At 46.4% G+C, this 19655-nt stretch overlaps 1 protein-coding gene across 3 annotated transcripts in view; it reads left to right on the top strand.

Moving 5' to 3' along the window:
- LOC115074755 (survival of motor neuron protein-like) overlaps positions 1-19655 on the top strand; it is a 109593-nt gene that overhangs the window by 88501 nt on the left and 1437 nt on the right. For all 3 annotated transcript variants that reach the window (XM_029574520.1, XM_029574539.1, XM_029574529.1), the window contains one exon: positions 3613-3699. In XM_029574520.1, coding sequence (XP_029430380.1) covers positions 3613-3669 — 57 coding nt within the window. In that variant the 3' untranslated portion in view covers positions 3670-3699. The remainder of the gene's footprint in view (positions 1-3612; positions 3700-19655) is intronic.

The raw sequence follows: 19655 nt of genomic DNA, 5'->3' as shown, positions 1-19655 counted from the left end.
CCTCTCCTTGTAGGTCTTCTGAAATAGAACCCACACCATTTTGGTCACCTTCCTCTGGACCGTTTCCATCCTGTCTCTATCCTTCTTGAGATACGGTCTTCAGAACCAAACAGAGTACTCCAGGTGAGGTCTCACCAAGGGCATTATTGCCTCACTTTTCCTATTGATTATTACTCTCTCTATGCAGCCCAGCATCTTTCTGGCTTTAGCTACCACCTTGTCACATTGCTTTGCTACCTTCAGATTCCTGACAAAATCACTCCAAGGACCATCTTCTGGTCCGAACATGATAGTCTTTTATCCCCCATCACATTCAGCACTTTTGGATTACTGCATTCCATGTGCACGACTCTTGTCATTGAATCGCAGCTGCCAAATCTTCAACCACTCTTCGAGTTTTCTTAAATCATTTTTCATTCTCTACTCCTTCAGGTGTGTCCACTCTGTTGCAGATCTAAGTGTCATCCACAAAAAGACAAACTTTTCCTTCTAACCCCTCCACAATGTCACTTATGAAAGTATTGAACAGAACCAGTCCAAAAAATTATCCAGGATGCTGTTACGCTCCACCGGCGCTTGCGAGCGCTGTTGCTCACATCCTTCTTTCCAGCTTTGGCTCCGTTGGGGGAACTTGCGGCTCTGCCCGTTCTCGTTGGCCCTCCTCCCTCCGTTCCTGGGCGTCCCAGGGCAGCATGGACGCTGCCGACCACCATCTTGGCCTTGGAGTTCCCTAAGCGCACGCGCTCCCAGGCCAGCTGTAACTATGTCATGATGCAAAACTCGGGGGCATCCCCCCTCAGATGATGTCATTCAACTCCGGTATTTAAACCTCCAAGTCCTGAGCACCTACGACTTGGCAACAAGTTCATTCTTGCTGAATCCTTCTCTCCGTTGGACGTCGTTCTGATTCCTGTTTCCGTGGCGTAGACTTCTGGGTACCCACTCCTCGGGGGCCCCTTCCATCTCTCGGCTATCCGCTCCTCGGAGGGCCTTCACCTGGACTTCTTCCGGCCTCTGTTCCGGAGGTCATTCCCGGAACTATCCTTACCACTTCAGCTCTGTGAGTACTTTTACTGTGACAACACTGAGGACCCTCTCTCTGGTGTACCCTGCCTAGCGGACCACTACCGTGACTACACTGAGGACTCTCTCTGGTGTACCCTGCCTAGCGGACCACTACCGTGACTACACTGAGGACCTTCTCCGGTGTACCCAGCTCTGCGGACCATTACCCTGATTACACATGAGGTGCCTCACTGGCTTCCCTGCTCCAGGGACTTCAGAGACCACAGAGACTGTATTTGTCGTGGCACTCCCCGCTCCTCGGGTATTGCCCTCTTCCCAATTGCTGACTCCTGGGACATCTCAGACAGTGCCTGTCAACAACTCCTGGGTTAGCGTTCCCTGGCCTGCCTCCTGGATTCGCCCTTGCTCTATTACTCCTGCTGTATCTCATCCCGCAGTCAAGACCTTGCCTCCCTGACGGTGAGGCTCAGTGGGGCTCCTCTTCTTGGGTCATACCATCACTCACCTCGGCCGAAGGGTCCACACAGACACCCACAGATCCTAACAGATGCATTTCACTTAACACTGTTCTTTCATGAGTGGGTTCCATTTACCATTACACGTTGTCTCCTGTCAGTCATCCAGTTTGTAATCCACTCCACCAACTTGGCACCCACACCCAAGCTTCTCATTTTATTCATGAGCTTCCTATGCATGTAGTTGCTGTGTTAGTCCACTTGAATGCATGAAAATAAAGGTTAGTAAACAAAACAATTAATATAAGGTGATATATTTTTATTGAATGAACATAACAAATATATTAAGGCAGTCCAAATTTACAAGTATTCTTATGCTTTTGAAATTGAAATAAGACCAGCCCTGTGTGTTGAAACTTACTAAAGTTAGGCATGAATAATGGCAATAACTGAATGGGGAGAGATCAGTACAGACCACCTACAAGCTACCAGAGATTGAAGTCAGTCTGCAATAGATAGAGCATATAGCAAGCACATACCATTTTTACAAGTCAGTTACTTCCTCACTTTTTTTATTTTTTGGAAGATATCATGCTATGCAACTAGCTATATAAAACCCATAAAGGTGAATTTTAAAAGGAGTTATGCATATAAATGTAACCTACTATGACAGCAGTTTTTAAAAGCCATTTACCTGCATTAGGGTAATGCAGGCAAAGCTTTTTGACAATTCAAAGGCACATATTGTAGCAATTTTCAGAAATCCACTTATATGAGCAAAGTGCATTTACACAGGTAAAACCCAGTTTTTCGTGCTTAAATTCTTTTGAAAATCAGTCCCTTAGTGTGTGCTTGCTAGACATCTCAGTGTATTCTGTCATTAGCTCCCGATGCCCTAGTTTGGGAGCCTATAAAGAAAGTTAAACTCCTTCTTTTTTTTTTTTTTTGCTTACAAAGTCAGAGAGAACTCGGATCTTAATTCCAAAACATTTATTGAATGATAAGCAGTTTGATGCTCACTGCGAATGTTATGGTATTGAAGATAACTATACAGACAGAACTCATACAGCTGTGATGAGGAACTCTGAGTGACCAGTGAAAGGCAGATGACTGCCACCGTATAGGAAGTTGTGACTACCAGCAAATAGCAGAAACCAGCAGTAGGAAGGGAAGTTAGCAAGGTGAAAAGAGCGATGCTTCAGGCGATCCAGGGGAGGTGCAAGCTTGTCTAGAGCAGTTTCAAACTGAACTTTCAGCAGGAAGTAGGGGCTCCCAGGGATTCCAAAGGGCAAAAGGCCAATAGGAAGAAGCTGGAGAACATAGAGGTGGAGCAAGCAGGAACAGATCCAATCAGAAGCTCAGCAACATTTAAACAATAACTAATAAGGAGGGTTAGCTCTACAACAAGAAAAGAACCTAAGCTATGATATAAATTAAGGCAGGCGGCAGTATAATAAACATTTATACATATACATTCAAATGTGCTGCCTTGTAACGAGAGAATGGAGGAGAATATCCTGTTAAAACATTTTTCTTTTAGCTTTGGATTTAGAGATCTGTATAAATACCACTGAGTAATAAAACTATTTGTCTTTGTTGCTTATAATGGTCATCCCGTGAAAGGAACTTGAAAACCTAAAAGATACAAGAGAAGCACCATTGTGACATGGGTATTGGGATGTGTGCTTCTGCATGTGATATGAACCCATGATGCTATAATAAGTATCTGTCCTACGGATCATTTGGCTTTTTGTAGTTCTTGATGTATAGCACCATTTGAAGTAGTGCTCAGACAAAGAGGTGAGGATAAGCTGGTAATAGGTCCTGATATTCTGTTGTGACCAGTAAAGTGTTCATCTCTGGGTTTATGCCAATAGTATATGGTGGTGATTTTGTGGAGCCCAGCAGAAATTGTTGGTTTGTATGTGCCTCCTTTATAAAGGGGAAATTCACATTGGAAAAAGACATAATCGCTTTCTCTTGCTTGTCTCTTTCTCTCTCTCTGTATTAAGAGGATGCATGACTGTTTTGGTAATTTAAATCAGGTCTTAAGTGTGCAACTAAGCTTTAATTGTCAGCTGTTGATTTTATTATAGTTTGTGTATTTGATAATATATTGTCTGTTCAATAGGGTCTTAAACAGAGCCGAATGGAAGCTGCTTCCCTGAGACATCCCCACCATAAATAAGAGAAAACTGAGTTACTCTCCTGGACACCGGTAAGTATTGCAGTTTTCGCATGTGGAGACATCCTGTTCGTGCAGCAAGTGTGCATTCTGTAATCAAACCAGGAAACAGAGTATAAAGATTCTGAGCTAATTCCAGCCCTCTGCAGAACTGCAGACTTGGGGGCCAATGTAATAAAACTCGTGCTGAAATTGGTGCAAATTTTCTGCATGTCTTTTTTTTTTTTTTTTTTTTTTAGCATGCACAGCAAAGGCAGGCACCTCCGCGGAATGTAATAAAGATACAGCATGCAAATTTGTTATGTGCAAAAAATGTGTGCAAGACCAAATACATGTGCCAATAGCTGCATAAAAGCTCAGATGTGGAAAGCTGCAGGAAAAACCTGCACTAAAATAGGTGCGATTGAAAAAATGTTGCAGATTCGCAAGGGGTATTTCTAACTTATTGCTGATTACATTGACCCCACATTATTCAAAAATAAATTGTTTAAGCTACTACCAGTCCTTTTTACTCCATTGCTGGCATTAGTATAGTTGTGTCCATGCAGCTTTTTTCATGCCGGGCATCCGGGGCCACTTGGCATGGATCAATCCTGCTGGGGGAAAGTAGGAGTCAGGACAGACAGACTGGTGATCTCTGGGTGCTACCAAGTGCCAACACTGCCCGGAGCCGCAGCACTTTCACTTAACTTCTGCCCTAACCCAGGTGCTAAAAAAAAAAACAATCTCCCTGCTAGCATGACATTATCTCCTTTGCAAACCTTTGTCCAGGCACAATCGGTGGCACAGCCACAGTCTCCACCAGAAGACCAAAACCTTCCAGGCCCCTCTCTGCCTGCCCGAGACGTGCCTCCTCTGAACAAAAGCCTCCTCTTAGGGGACACGGACACCTCGGAGGAAGCACCAGACTCCCTGGAGGAAGGAGAAATCCCTCCAGGAACGGAACCATACAGTACCATGATGCGTTTCTTCTCCAGAGATGACGTGTCTCTGGATGGCCAGTTCCCTCAGGCTCAGACGTGTCTCTGAGCCTGAGGGAACTGGCCATCCCAGGCATAAGCTCCACAGAGGAACCAAAGACGAACCCTCTTCTAGTCTGGCTCCGTCAGGCCTCATGCCATTTCCCGTTGCTACAAGCCGTACAACAACTGATTGATCTGGAATGGAATGCTCCGGAGGCCAGTTTCTAAGGAGGATGGGCCCTAGAAGCCATATACCCACTGGATCCCTCAGCCAAAGAACTCCTGGTGTTTCCCAAAGTGGACGCTATGGTCTGCGCTGTCGCAAAGTGCACTACCGTACCAGTCGAAGGAGGAGCGGCACTCAAGGATGCCCAGGACAGACATCAGGAATCCATCCTTAAAACAGTCCTTTGATGCAGCAGCTATGTCACTACAGATCGCTGCCTGCTGTGCCGTGGTGACTTGTGCCTGCTTATCACGCGCCAGGAACACTACCATGCCCGTCGAAACATTAGAACCAGCGATATCTTTCCTCACGGATGCGACGTCAGACCTGGTGCGTACCTCAGCCAGGGGCCTCTCATCCATTGTGGCAGCCAGAAGGCAACTCTGGCTCCAAAGCTGGTCAGCTGATGCGACCTCCAAGACAAAACTCACGAGAATGCCCTTTAAAGGAGCCCTCCTGTTCGGAAGCGAACTAGAGAAGTTAGCCGACAAATGGGGCGAATCCCTAGTACCTCAGCTACCAGAGGACAAGAACAAAAGAAGTCATCGCCCCTCTCCTCGAACATCCAAGGGCCAGAGGTTCACAGCGCTTTAGACCGTACAAGAATGCATACCAAGCATCTCGCCCTGCAGGCAGGGGTCAATCCTTTCGGAACAAACACAACAAGAGGGGAGCCGGCCCAGGCCCCAGCCGCACCTCACAATGAGAATCAACAGACCCAACCACAGGAAGAAGCCATAGGGGCAGGCTTGCCCTATTCTACCAAAGATGGGTCGAGATAACGTCGGACAAGTGGGTCCTAACCATCATTTGAGAGGGATACTATCTGGACTTCCACAGCATCCCTCCAGACAAATTTGTAAAATCCCCTTGCACTCCCCCGCCAAGAGGACAGCAGTGGAAACCACACTGATAAAATTGCTCTCCCTAGAGCAGGGGTCAGGAACCTTTTTGGCTGAGAGAGCCATAAACGCCACATATTTTAAAATGTAATTCCATGAGAGCCATACAATATGTTTAAAACTAAATACAAGTAAATGTGTGCATTTTATGTAAGATCACACTTTTAAAGTACAATAAGTCTCTGAAAATATTACACCAGGCCTTAAGACACCAATACATCTCCTATTAGGAAAACGGACCAAGTCAGGCTGCTATAGAGTCCAACACAGAAACTACACGCCAGCAGAAAACCTCACCTGAATCACGTGCTGTCCCTCACCTAACATAGAATAAAGAGACGAAAACGCATAACAAGAAGCATGCAGTAAAAACTGAATTGGAAACTGCAACAAGCCAGAGTCTCTGTATGCAGTGTAACAAAGGAAAAAAGAAACATCACCCATCCTTATAAAACAAATCAAGAAATATAAAATCATCAGCAGTAAAACTGTACTAACAAAAAGAACATATTTCGAAACAGCTGATGAGTGGAATATCCAATAATTAAAAACTCATATAAAACATTTCCAGATACCAACAAAATATTTCAAAATAGCAGACACAAAGACCCAGTAATGAAAAATAATAAGGATACAAAAATTTTTTTGCTCTGCATACCTGGGAATGTTTGATATCCAGGTGTCCTGAGATTGTTCTGAATTAGCAGGAGGCGGGGTGGTTTGCTTGGAACTTTCTCCTCTCTGTCACATACCAGCGCTCTCTCACACACTGGCTCTCAATGACACACCTATACACACATGCTCTCAGTACTCACATATACACATGTTTTTTCTCTCTCACTTATATAGGCTCTTAATTACACATTTACACACATGCTGTCTATCTTTTCACGCTTACACTCACACAGAGGCTTTCAATCACATAAATACATGCTGTCTTTTTCTCTCACACACAGACTCTCATTCACATGCTTACAAACATGTCCTCTCTTTCTCTCATTTACACACAGGCTCTCAATCACATACTCTCATGCTCCCTCACCTAAATCAGCTCTCAATCACACACAGACACACATGGTCTCTCTCTCTCTCATTTAAACACAGGCTCTCAATCACATACTTACATGCTCCATCACCTAAACCAGCTCTGTCACACACAGACACACATGATCTCTCTCTTACTTATACACACAGGCTCTTAATCATACATACACATGATTTCTCTCACACACAAAGGATCTCAATCATACACACATACTCTTTCACACAAACAGGTTTTCAATCACAAACTTACACATACAGGTTCCCAATGGTAAACTTACATTCATGCTCTCTCTCTCACAGGCAGGCTCTCAATCACAGACATACTCTCTTTCACATATACAGGTTCTCAATCATTCACATACATGCAATCTCTCACTCACACACAAAGGATTTCAAACACACATGCTTGCTCGCTCATTCACTCTCTCTCCCCCACCCCCACCCCGGGAACTCATGGCAGCAGCAGCCTCCTCCCAACGCTAACCTCCTTCATTTTCAGCCCTCGCGGAGGCGGAGTCCCATCGGCCGCGGTTGAAGCTCTTCATTTTCCTCCGAGCCGCGCTGCAGTCTTCTTTTCGGACACTAGCGTGGCCTCTTCTTGCCGCGCACGCACCCGATGCTCACCACTTCCTCTTCTGGGCCGCGGGGGGGGGGGGCAGGAAGAAGAGAGCACGCCAGTGCCGCTGACTCCAGCTGTCCTGCCATGTTCCGCCCGGGCTGACAGCATTTTAAGCCCGGGCGGAGGAGGACCGGGGAGCAGCTGGGTCAGCGGGGGACTGGAAAGTGTGGCGACACTTGTCTGCGAGCCAGATGCAGCCCTCAAAAGAGCCATATCTGGCTCGCGAGCCATGGGTTCCTGACCCCTGCCCTAGAGGCTGTAACACCGGTACCCAAACACCAACAAAATACTGGGCACTATTCCATCTATTTTATCGTTCCCAAGAAAGGGAGCATTCTGGCCCATTCTGGACCTCAAGTCTGTCAACCGCTACCTGAGGGTACCACACTTCTGCATGGAAACCCTACGTTCGGTCATAAGGGCAGTACATCCGGGACAATTTCTGACCTCCCTGGATCTGTCAGAAGTCTACCTGCACATCCCGGTTCATCACGACCACCAGCGCTTTCTATGCTTCGTGATCATGGAACACTACTACCAGTTCCGAGCGCTACCCTTCGGACTAGCCACTGCCCCCCCCCCCGGACATTCACCAAAATAATGGTGGTAGTGGCAGCGACACTGAGGAAGAAAGGAATCCTCGTACACCTGTACCTGGACGATTGGCTGATCAGAGCAAAATCTCCAGAAGAAAGTCATCAGGCGACCTCCAGAATCAAGAACCTACTGCAAAACCTTGGGTGGATTGTCAACACAACCAAGAGCTGTCTGCAGCTCTCCCAATCTCTAGAATACTTGGGAGTCCGGTTCGACACCCAACAGGACAGGGTCGTCCTTCCCATTACAAGGAGAAGGAAATTGATGGACCAGTTGAGAAAACGGTTGAACGGCGTTCGCCCCGCGGTATGGGACTACCTCTAAGTCCTCGGACTCATGACATCAACCCTAGAAGTCGTACCATGGGCAAGGGCCCATATGCGACCACTACAATGCTCCCTACTGTCACAATGGAACTCGATGTCCCAGGACTACACCATCCGCCTCCAATTGCCGGCGGAAGTATGGACCCAGCTCCTATGGTGGCTACAAGACCATCTGAGCAAGGGAGTAAGACTATCCCCACTAACCTGGGTCTTGCTCACCACGGATACGAGCTTACGAGGGTGGGAAGCCCATTGTCGATAACTGACGGCCCAGGCACAATGGGACAAGGAAGAGTCGGGATAGAACATCAACCGACTGGAAGCCCGGGCAATCAGACTAGCCTGCCTACGATTTAGTCACAGACTCCGAGGAGAAGCTGTCAGTCATGTCGGACAACGCAACAACAGTGGCCTACATCGACCGCCTGGGAGGAACCAGAAGCCAACAGGTGTCCATGGAAATACACCCCCTAATGAAGCGGGCGGAAGCAAACCTGCAAGGGATCTCTGCCGCCCACATTGCGGGAAAAGACAACGTCACTGCAGATTACCTCAGCAGAGAAAGTCTAGACCCAGGGGAATGGAGGCTGTCAATCACAGCCTTCCAGTTGATAATAGACCGCTGGGGAACCCCAGCCATGGATCTTCTGGCAACCTGGTCCAACGCCCAAGTTTTTCAGTCACAGACGAGACCCTCAATCCCAGAGGATCGATGCCCTCATTCAAAACCTGGCCACAGGAAGACCTGCTGTATGCCTTTCCTCCATGGCCACTACTGGGCGGAATCATCCGCAAGATAGAGCACCACAGGGGGCTAGTACTTCTAGTGGCCCCGGATTGGCCAAGAAGGTTGTGATACGCAGACATGCGAAGACTTCTGGCAGGGAACCCCCTGTGTCTACCTCCACACAGGGAACTGCTCCAGCAAAGACCGATCCTCCACGAAGACCCAACTCAATTCTCTCTTACGGTCTGGCCACTGAGAGGACTTGCCTGAAGAAGAGCGGATACTCGAGGGCGGTAATTGACACCTTGCTCCGAGCATGCAAGTTTTCCACATCTTTTTTTTTTTTTTTTTTTTTTTTTGAATTCTTTATTTATCAAGTTTCACTATATATTACAATACACGTTTCTCATTACATAATTATAGAAATGACAATGTATGGTTAATGCAATACATTGATACTTATTACTAATGAGGAAAAAAAAGAATTTAACCACCACATTTTTATTATCAACCATAATGGAGGGTTATTATTCCTATGTAAATTGGGAGCATATCAAGCAACAAATTTATAAGAATATTTGCATATCCTATACCTTTTTTCCTTTTTTAACCTTAGTTTAACTAGAAAGTGGGGTAGAGGTTGGCACCCTAGCTTGATCTAAGAACATTTTTAATTGGTCAGGAACAAAAAATATATATGTATTCTCTTGTTTTTGTATTATACATTTACACGGATAGCGTAATGTATAGGAATAACCTAGCGAAATTACTTCTTGCCTAAACACCAAGAAAGCTTTGCGTCTCGATTGAGTAGAAGGAGCTAGATCAGGGAAAATTTTAATAGATTTTTCGTAATAAGTAATTGGATACTTACTAAAATATTTCTTCATTATAATGTTAATATCTGTGGTGGCATAAAAGGTAACCAACAAAGTTCCCCAACTTATTATATTTGCTGTGGAGTCCTCCAAGAAATTGGTAAGGTCTCCTTGGAAATTCTCAACTCTAGGCAATTCATTTCTTGTGGGGAGAAAATAACAATTGTTAATAGTAGGGGACCTTTCTAAGGTAAATCCTAATTGTTCAACAAAAAACTTCTTTACGGATATTATTGGTTCTTCCCCAACAATTCTGGGGAAGTTTAAGAATCTTAAGTTGAACCTTTTTGTATTATTTTCCAACATTTCTAGTCTCCTATTAATAGCAATCCTATCCTTCACCACAGCTACATTGAACTCCAATAACTTTTTTCCCTGATCTTCCAATTGTTTTACTCTTTCATTGGTATCTTTTATTTGCTTTTGGGTCTCTAGATGTTCCTGTTCATGTTTTCCATTTAACAAATCCATTTTCCTTTCCAAATCTTTAATATTAGTTGACATGCCTACCATCAAGTCCCACAATGTTTCTAGCGTCACTTGCGCTGGGCGGGTTGGTGTACCTGGTAACTGGACATTTGGCACAATGATTTTCCCCTCCATTTCTGGAGTTGCCAAGGACAAACTTTCTTTCCCCCCTACTGCAAGTGGGGGGGTAGTTAAGATGTCTTTTTTCCCATTTGAACTATTGATGTGGGGTTGAACATTCCCCACAGTAAGCCCAAGATCTTCTTGGTCTTTCACAGTTAATCCAGGGGCAATTCCCTTTTCCCTTTGCTCCGGTGGTAGCCCGATGTTGGGGCTAAGAGAGGCCTCCTCTGTAGGCACAGTGGGCCCTCCCTGACCCACTGGCACATCAAAGTCCCTGGCCTCTCCATCTATTGGAATAGGAGAAGCCATGAAGCTGGTAATATCTTGTTGCAGCAAAGTCGGCATAGGAAGAGTAGGAAATACTCTTACTCTGCCTTTACGTTTTGGAGGCATAATTTAAAAAAGAAACAAAACAACAAACTGCAAACAGGATACAACCCAACTTCGCTTTTTATGCAATTTTTCTTTAGAATAGTTGACCCCGAGAGAGAGGAGTAATAAATTGATCTTACTTTGGGCGATTCCGGCGAAGTCCGGCAAAGTCCGTTGCTTAAGTGCGCGCCCCTTGAGAGCGCGCGGCTTGTGCGACGCGCCGGCTTTGCTTCGCGCCGCAGGACGGCGGATTTTATTGCCGCTTCCGGGTCCGCCCCTCTCCACAGCCGACGTCACGAGGCAAAGCAGCTGGCCTGAGGGAGCCCTGTCGGGACCAGCTGAAGATGGTAAAACAAGCCAAACTGCGTCGCTGTATTCCTCTGCTCTCCTCTCTCTCTCCCTCAGCCAGGAGAGCAGCACGGCCGATTTTATTGCCGCTTCCGGGTCCGCCCCTCTCCACAGCCGACGTCACGAGGCAAAGCAGCTGGCCTGAGGGAGCCCTGCCGGGACCAGCTGAAGATGGTAAAACAAGCCAAACTGCGTCGCTGTATTCCTCTGCTCTCCTCTCTCTCTCCCTCAGCCAGGAGAGCAGCACGGCCGATTTTATTGCCGCGTCCGGGTCCGCCCCTCTCCACAGCCGACGTCACGAGGCAAAGCAGCTGGCCTGAGGGAGCCCTGCCGGGACCAGCTGAAGATGGTAAAACAAGCCAAACTGCGTCGCTGTATTCCTCTGCTCTCCTCTCTCTCTCCCTCAGCCAGGAGAGCAGCACGACCGATTTTATTGCCGCTTCCGGGTCCGCCCCTCTCCACAGCCGACGTCACGAGGCAAAGCAGCTGGCCTGAGGGAGCCCTGCCGGGACCAGCTGAAGATGGTAAAACAAGCCAAACTGCGTCGCTGTATTCCTCTGCTCTCCTCTCTCTCTCCCTCAGCCAGGAGAGCAGCACGGCCGATTTTATTGCCGCTTCCGGGTCCGCCCCTCTCCACAGCCGACGTCACGAGGCAAAGCAGCTGGCCTGAGGGAGCCCTGCCGGGACCAGCTGAAGATGGTAAAACAAGCCAAACTGCGTCGCTGTATTCCTCTGCTCTCCTCTCTCTCTCCCTCACTTCCACATCTTTAACTTATATACGAATATGGAGAATATTCGAAGCCTGGTGTGAAGACTGCAACATCCTTCCGCGGACAGTCAAGATTCCCATGATTCTGGAATTCCTGCAGGATGGCCTGAAGAAGGGGTTGTCTCTCAACTCCATCAAGGTTCAACTGGCCGCGCTGGCCTGCTTCTGAACCAAAGTGGACGGCATCAGTCTATCTTCCAGATGTCTCCCGCTTCCTGAGAGGGGTCAAGTAAATCAGACCACCACTAAAGTGGCCGGTACCCCTATGGAATATCAATCTAGTACTTGGCTTCCTAGCAGGAGCTTCCTTCAGACCTACACGCGGGAACCGTTCCTCAGATTCACACCGGGATCCATACAACTTGGCCCTGTCCCTCCTTCCTTCCAAAGGTGGTTTCTCATTTCCATCTAAACCAAACTATCTCGCTGCCATCTCCAGACGAGCATAAGGACTCGGAAGACTCGTGCCGCCTACGCCATCTTAAAGTCGGCAGACTTCTAGTCCGCTACCTGGAAAGATCGGAATCCATAAAAAGATGGACTACCTATTCGTCCTTCACAGCGGGAAGAAATAAGGGGAAGCAGCCTCGTGGGCAACCATAGCCCGCTGGATCAAGGAAGTAATCAAGGCGGCCTACATAGAGGCAGGCAAGTCTCCACCTCTACAAGTCAAGGCCCACAAGAGCCCAGGCAGTGTCCTAGGCAGAAACCAAGATGCTGTCACCCGCCGAAATCTGTCGGACGGTGACGTAGTCGTCCACACCATCTCGAGGTTCTATCACCTGAATGTTCAGGCCAGGAAGGATACAGCATTCGCAAAGGCAGTACTAAGTGGACCACAGGCAGCCTCCCACCCGGTTCGGGAGTAGCTTTTGTACATCTCATTGGTCCTGAGTCCATCTGCTACACGCTAGGAAATGGAGAAATTACTTACCTGATAATTTTGTTTTCCTTAGTGTAGACAGATGGACTCAGTATCCTGCCCACGGCTGCCTCAAAATATGGAAACCTCGGGTGACAATCCCTGAGAACAAGACAAGCACGGGTAAGCCAGACTTACCCCCAGTTGAAACACCCAGAGTTACCGGGTGTTGGCGTTTCTCGGTTGACGACACTGGCAGTCTCCAGCTACAATTCACGTCAACTAGTTCAGGTTAATCAAGTTAACCAAGTTAATCAAGTTATCCAAACACACACATATCCACTATTGCTTTTCGAAGAGAATACTGAAGAGCAGAGCTTCCTGCACGGGTATATGTAGTGCTGACGTCAGATTGAAATCTGACTCAGTCTCCAACTGCTATCAGGAGCACACTATACCCATTGGTCCTGAGTCCACCTGTCTGCACTAAGGAAAACAAAATTATCAGGTAAGTAATTTCTCTGTTTTTTTTTCATAGAGTCCATAGTGTATTGGACACACACAGCTGAACTTTCTCCAAGGACAATCAGGATAGCAGTCATCACACATGGGTGACATCATCCTGTGGAGCCTGGCATGGAAAACTTGTGTCAAAGTTTCTAGAACTTTAACTGAGCCTCTCTGAGCATTCCCAAGAATGCATATAATCTTGCACACATCCGGGATCCTTTCAGTCTTAATTTTTCCACAAAGCCCAGTAGTCACAGTTGTGAGTCTCTCAATTTTTCTTTTCCCCCTATTTCCTTTTCGCTGTAGTTGTCTGTAGGACCACACCGATGTGCGGTCATTCATTTCCCCTTGGTAATGTCCCTAGATGGGTTTTTCAGCATTTCTGCTAAATTTCCTTTCGTGTTCCATTCCCCATTCAATGCCTGTTTGCCACCAATGACCACCATCATCGATTTTGATCTTGCATTCCTTTTATTTTATGATATGGGGTTCCAGCAGTGCCCTCTGTGCGAGGACCATGTCTATCACAGATCCCCATGATTCACGTCAACTAGTTCAGGTTAATCAAGTTAACCAAGTTAATCAAGTTATCGGCTATTTATGTCATTATTTATGTCATTATTTATGTCATTATCTATTGTATTATCTATTGTATATAGTTTTGTTCTTATATGTATATAGTGATTATGCTGTATCTATTTATTGACTACATGGACTCCGCCCAGTATAGTCAGCTCTATACCCTTCCAAGTTTTAGCCTCCTTTTTATCAGTTACATGTAAGGGCCCCGCCCAAAAGTTACGCTGTTTTACAATGTTATATGTAAGGGTTTCCGCCCATCTGTTACTGTTTAATTGTAAACCGATGCGATTTGTGAACGGTCATCGGTATAAAAGAGACTTTAAATAAATAAATAAATAAATAAATGATAGATATGTCCTCTTCTTGAGGGCATCGCATGATGTCTGGGGTTGCCACAACTGCGCCCAGATGACCCCTAAAGGATGCTGGGCCCATCTGGAGAAGGTGGAAAAACTCTTCGAGTACTGGAAGACTAAAGCATCAGATGTATCGACATCAAGGGACCTTGGAGCCACACCGATAGACACAGAGCCATCAATATCAGCGAGGCCGCTGCCTTCATCAGTGTCAGTGGCTGCCAAGGACTCTGGAGATCATCCATTGCCCAGTTCCAGGCTGAAGATGGGATCAAATTCCTCATCTTTGTCCTCTGCACCAGCGAAGGGCTATGCTGAGCATCAAGGGAAGCTGAAGAAACATTGGCTTCCATCCCTGTTGTTACAAGGTGCCGGGCACAGGGATGCTTTGGCTTTTGCTGAGAAGCCTTCGATTGTGACCCCATGTTGAGGAGAGCTCATCCTCCAAGGTTCCCAGGGGTTCACCATGGTCTCCACCAGTCCAGATAGCCACTGATCTTCCTTTCGGTTCTGAAGAGGATCTGGTCACTCCTCCTCATTCCCAGTCAGTGTTAGTGTCTGCGATTTTCAAGGAGGAGCTGGAGAAATAAGTGCAACTAGCCATGGAAAAGGAGTTGCAAGGCTTCAGTGTGGGAGCACAGATGGCACTGGGACCAGCACAATCAATCCTCAAGTCACTGCTTGGCTCCTTGCAAGTGCTTATCGGCATTTTACCGACACTGTCATTGCTGTTGCTGTCTACCATGGCATCAGAGCCTGTGGAGCATCTGAGCTACAGCCTGATGGACTGGGGATGACCACTGGACTCTTGGAAGAAGAAGCTCACCTGAAGGAGGGAGATCCCTCTGGTTCCAGGCCCAGCCGGCCAGTTGCTCTGGTCTCCATATCGCTGGCCAAGGACCAACACCATGGAATCCGTCCTCTGACAGTGAGAAGAAACCACTCTGTCCCTGGGGGTAGCTTCCCTAATGGTTCGGAAGGCAAGGCATTGGATGGTCTTCCCTCCAACCCTTCTTTTCACTCTGGCGGAAGGAAATCTCTTTTAAAGGTTTTGTTAGGCCATCCCATTTAATTTGCAGATGGAGAAGGCTACCAGCCAGAAGGTGCTGGATATCCTCCAATATGTGGAGCCTCCTAAGGAGATTGTAGCAATTCCACTGCATGTGATCCTTATGAAATTACTGCTGAGGATGTGGGAGAACCCTTTCTCAGTGGCGCTCATCAATAAGAAGGTGTGGACCCAGTGTACCTCCTCCAGAAGGTTCCCATATTCAACAAGTGCCAGCTGCCACACCAATTTGGTGGTGGTCGAATTTGCTCTCAAGAAGGCCAAGCACACTCTGACCCATTCCTTGTTGCCCTCTGGTCAAGGATCATGGATATTCTTGGAAGGAAGGTTTTTCAGGGCACTATGCTCATTGCCTGCATAGTAGTCTGCTAGCTCTTCAGGGGCCAATACACGTGGGACATCCTGGATTAGGTGCAAGAGGTGGCTGAGCTGCTTCCTCAGCAGTAGCACAATACCATCGGGTGACTGGTGAATGTGTCTAGAATGTGAAAAACATGGGGTCTGTTCAAAGTATGATGTTTTCAAAGTGGCATTGAGCATCTCTACTGCAGGGATTGGAGCCCACAGACTTGCATGGATGAGGGCCTCAGATCTCCATGCAGAAGTGCAGGAACAACTTGCTGATGTACTGTGCGCAGGAGAGAATCTCTTTGGAGATCGTGTGAAGGATGTGGTGGCACAGATCTGTGACCACTGTATGGCACTCCAGCAGCTCTCTGCGAGTACCCATGACCCAGCCTCCTTATCTAGGAGAACTCAAAGATCAGATCCAAATGTCTTTCTTCTGCCCTAGGAGACGCTATCCTCCACCATCATGGTCGTATATACAACAGGCCCCTCGTAGCTTCCTCAGGCAACAGAGGGTCCCTAAGCCTCAAATGGCATGTCAGTCAGCTCCAGGGATGGAGTTTTGACTGGACTGGAGAGAGGATCCTTTTACCCATGTCAGGGGATCTTCCATTTGGGAGCAGGCTATGGCTGTATTGCGAGCCTGTGGCCCAGTGTAACCTTAGACACGTGGGTGCTCAACATTGTGCAGAGGGGGTACAAATTAAGCCTATTGGGTGTCCCACCAAATTGCCCTCAGAGTCCATTTTGGGGACTTGTAGCTTGTCAGGAGGTACTATTCTCTGAGATGATCTCCCTCTTTATGGCCAGAGCAGTCAAGCCCGTTCCACTAGGACAAAGTGAGTGGGGGTTCTACTCCTGGTTTTTGCTGATTCCAAAGAAAACAGAGGAACTCGTTCCATCCTAGATCTAAAAAAAGAAACGTTCAAGATGATTTCTCTGGGCATCTTGATCTCTTTTCTGCATAAAGAGGACTGGTTAAGCGCTCTTGATCTAAAAGACTCCTACACTCACAACGTTATCTTCCCCCCTCACCGGAAGTATCTTGGATTTGTGGTGGGGAAACCAATACTTCTAGTACTGTGTTCTGCCATTTGGGCTAACATCTGCCCCGTGGGTATTCACAAAATGCTTAGCTGTGGTGGCAGTGCATCTTCACAGACTGGGAGTGCACATGTTTCCTTATCTGGACAATTGGATGATCAAGAGCACCTCTTGGGCAGGAGCTGAGGAGTGTCTGTGCTCAGCCATATGGGTGCTGGAATCACTAGGGTTTGTCATCAACTACCCCAAGTCCCATCTCAGCATGTCACCTCAGTTGGAATTCATTGGAGCTCAGCTTGGAAAAGGAAAGTCCCTCTGTTCTGTTCCATGTATAGGGCACAGAGCAAGCTAGCCTCAGACACTTTCACCCTCCATTGGGGCCAGAGTCTTCTGTATGCATATCAATCACCCAGTTCCACTGGCAGCATAGACAAATTTTGAAGCTCAAGTTAGGACAAAGGGACTATGATCCTCAGAGCGCCTTATTAGCCGAGACAGATTTTGTTTCCACTCCTCCGGAAGTTATCCATCTGGAAAACAGACTGGGGACTTCCCCAACCCTCATCACTCAGCATCAAGGCAAGTTGTGGCATCCCAACCTCCAAACTGAAGAGTAGTAAATCACCTGGACCGGCTGGTATACACCCCAGAGTTCTGAAGGAAGTAAAAAATGAAATTTCAGACCTATTAGTAAAAATTTGTAACCTATCATTAAAATCATCCATTGTACCTGAAGACTGGAGAATAGCTAATGTAAACCCCATATTTAAAAAGGGCTCCAGGGGCGATCCAGGAAACTACAGACTGGTTAACCTGACTTCAGTGCCAGGAAAAATAGTGGAAAGTGTTCTAAACATCAAAATCACAGAACATATAGAAAGACATGGTTTGATGAACAAAGTCAGCATGGCTTTACCCAAGGCAAGTCTTGCCTCACAAATCTGCTTCATGTGGATAAAGGTGAACCGGTAGATGTAGTGTACTTGGATTTTCAGAAGGCATTTGACAAAGTTCCTCATGAGAGGCTTCTAGGAAAAATAAGAGTCATGGGATAGGTGGCAATGTCCTTTCGTGGATTGCAAACTGGCTAAAAGACAGGAAACAGAGAGTAGGATTAAATGGACAATTTTCTCAGAGGAAGGGAGTTGGCAGTGGAGTGCCTCAGGGATCTGTATTGGGACCCTTACTTTTCAATATATTTATAAATGATCTGGAAAGAAATACGACGAGTGAGGTAATCAGATTTGCAGATGATACAAAATTGTTCAGAGTAGTTAAATCACAAGCAGATTGTGATGAATTGCAGGAAGACCTTGTGAGCCTGGAAAATTGGGCATCAAAATGGCAGATGAAATTTAATGTGGACAAGTGCAAGGTGATGCATATAGGGAAAAATAACCAATGCTATAGTTACACAATGTTAGGTTCCATATTAGGTGCTACTACCCAAGAAAGAGATCTAGGCGTCATAGTGGATAGCACATTGAAATCGTCGGTTCAGTGTGCTACGGCAGTCAAAAAAGCAAACAGAATGTTGGGAATTATTAGGAAGGGAATGGTGAATAAAACAGAAAATGTCATAATGCCTCTGTATCGCTCCATGGTGAGACTGCACCTTGAATACTGTGTACAATTCTGGTCGCCGCTTTTCAAAAAAGATATAATTGCGTTGGAGATAAGGGGAAATGATAAGGGGAATAGAACAGATCCCCTATGAGGAAAGACTAAAGAGGTTAGGACTTTTCAGCTTGGAGAAGAGATGGCTGAGGGGGGATATGATAGAGGTGTTTAAAATCATGAGAGGTCTAGAACGGGTAGATGTAAATCGGTTTTTTACTCTTTCAGATAATAGAAAGACTAGGGGGCACTCCCTGAAGTTAGCATGGGGCACATTTAAAACTAATCGGAGAAAGTTCTTTTTCACTCAACACACAATTAAACTCTGGAATTTGTTGCTAGAAGATGTGGTTAGTGCAGTTAGTATAGCTGTGTTTAAAAAAGGATTGGATAAGTTCTTGGAGGAGAAGTCCATTACCTGCTATTAATTAAGATGACTTAGTTTTTGGGTACTTGCCAGGTTCTTGTGGCCTGGATTGGCCACTGTTGGAAACAGGATGCTGGGCTTGATGGACCCTTGGTCTGACCCAGTATGACATGTTCTTATGTTTTTATGATCAGGTCCATTGGCAGCAGTTGCTGTTTCCCTTTTTTTTGTTGGGGGCTATCCATAACTAGGGTTTCACCTATGTGTGAGGACTGTCATCCTGTTTGCCCTCAGAGAAAGCAGAGTTGCTTATCTGTAACAGGTGTTCTCTGAGGACAACAGGATGTAATTTCTCACAAGATCTGCCTGCCTCCCCATGAAGTTGGGTCTCGACTTCTTGGTTTGTTTTTTTTCTTAGAATTCTGTTGTTAAATGGAGGGGACCCCATGTGGATGTGTGGTATAATGCATGCTCAGAGAGTCTCAGTCAAAGTTCTAGATACTTTAACATATGTTTTCCATGCTGGGCTCCATTGGATGTCACCCATATGTGAGGACTGACTTCATAGTGTCCTTGGAAAACACCTGTTACAGGTAAGCAATTCTGCTTTCTGTATGAGTAGCACCTTGGTTTTGTCCATAATCGACTTTATTTTATCAGATGTTTGGGTATTTTTTAAAAAATTGATTAACTTCTGCCTTTCTAGTGGCAAACAGTATGGCATTCTGACTGAAATATTTAGTTGTATTAGCCTGGTGAAAAAGTGGGAAATTTGGGAATGGGTTTCACTTGTGCAGGCATTTGTATGCACATATATTCATAGTCTGGTATACACAAGGGGATTATGCAGCCCTGTGTCATTTGTGATAGACT

The sequence above is a fragment of the Rhinatrema bivittatum genome, chromosome 1 (genome assembly GCF_901001135.1).
Source record: "Rhinatrema bivittatum chromosome 1, aRhiBiv1.1, whole genome shotgun sequence".
Classification (NCBI taxonomy): Eukaryota; Metazoa; Chordata; class Amphibia; order Gymnophiona; family Rhinatrematidae; genus Rhinatrema; species Rhinatrema bivittatum.
The sequence above is the reverse complement of the archived record's forward strand: the minus strand, read 5'-3'. Positions and strand labels throughout refer to the sequence as shown.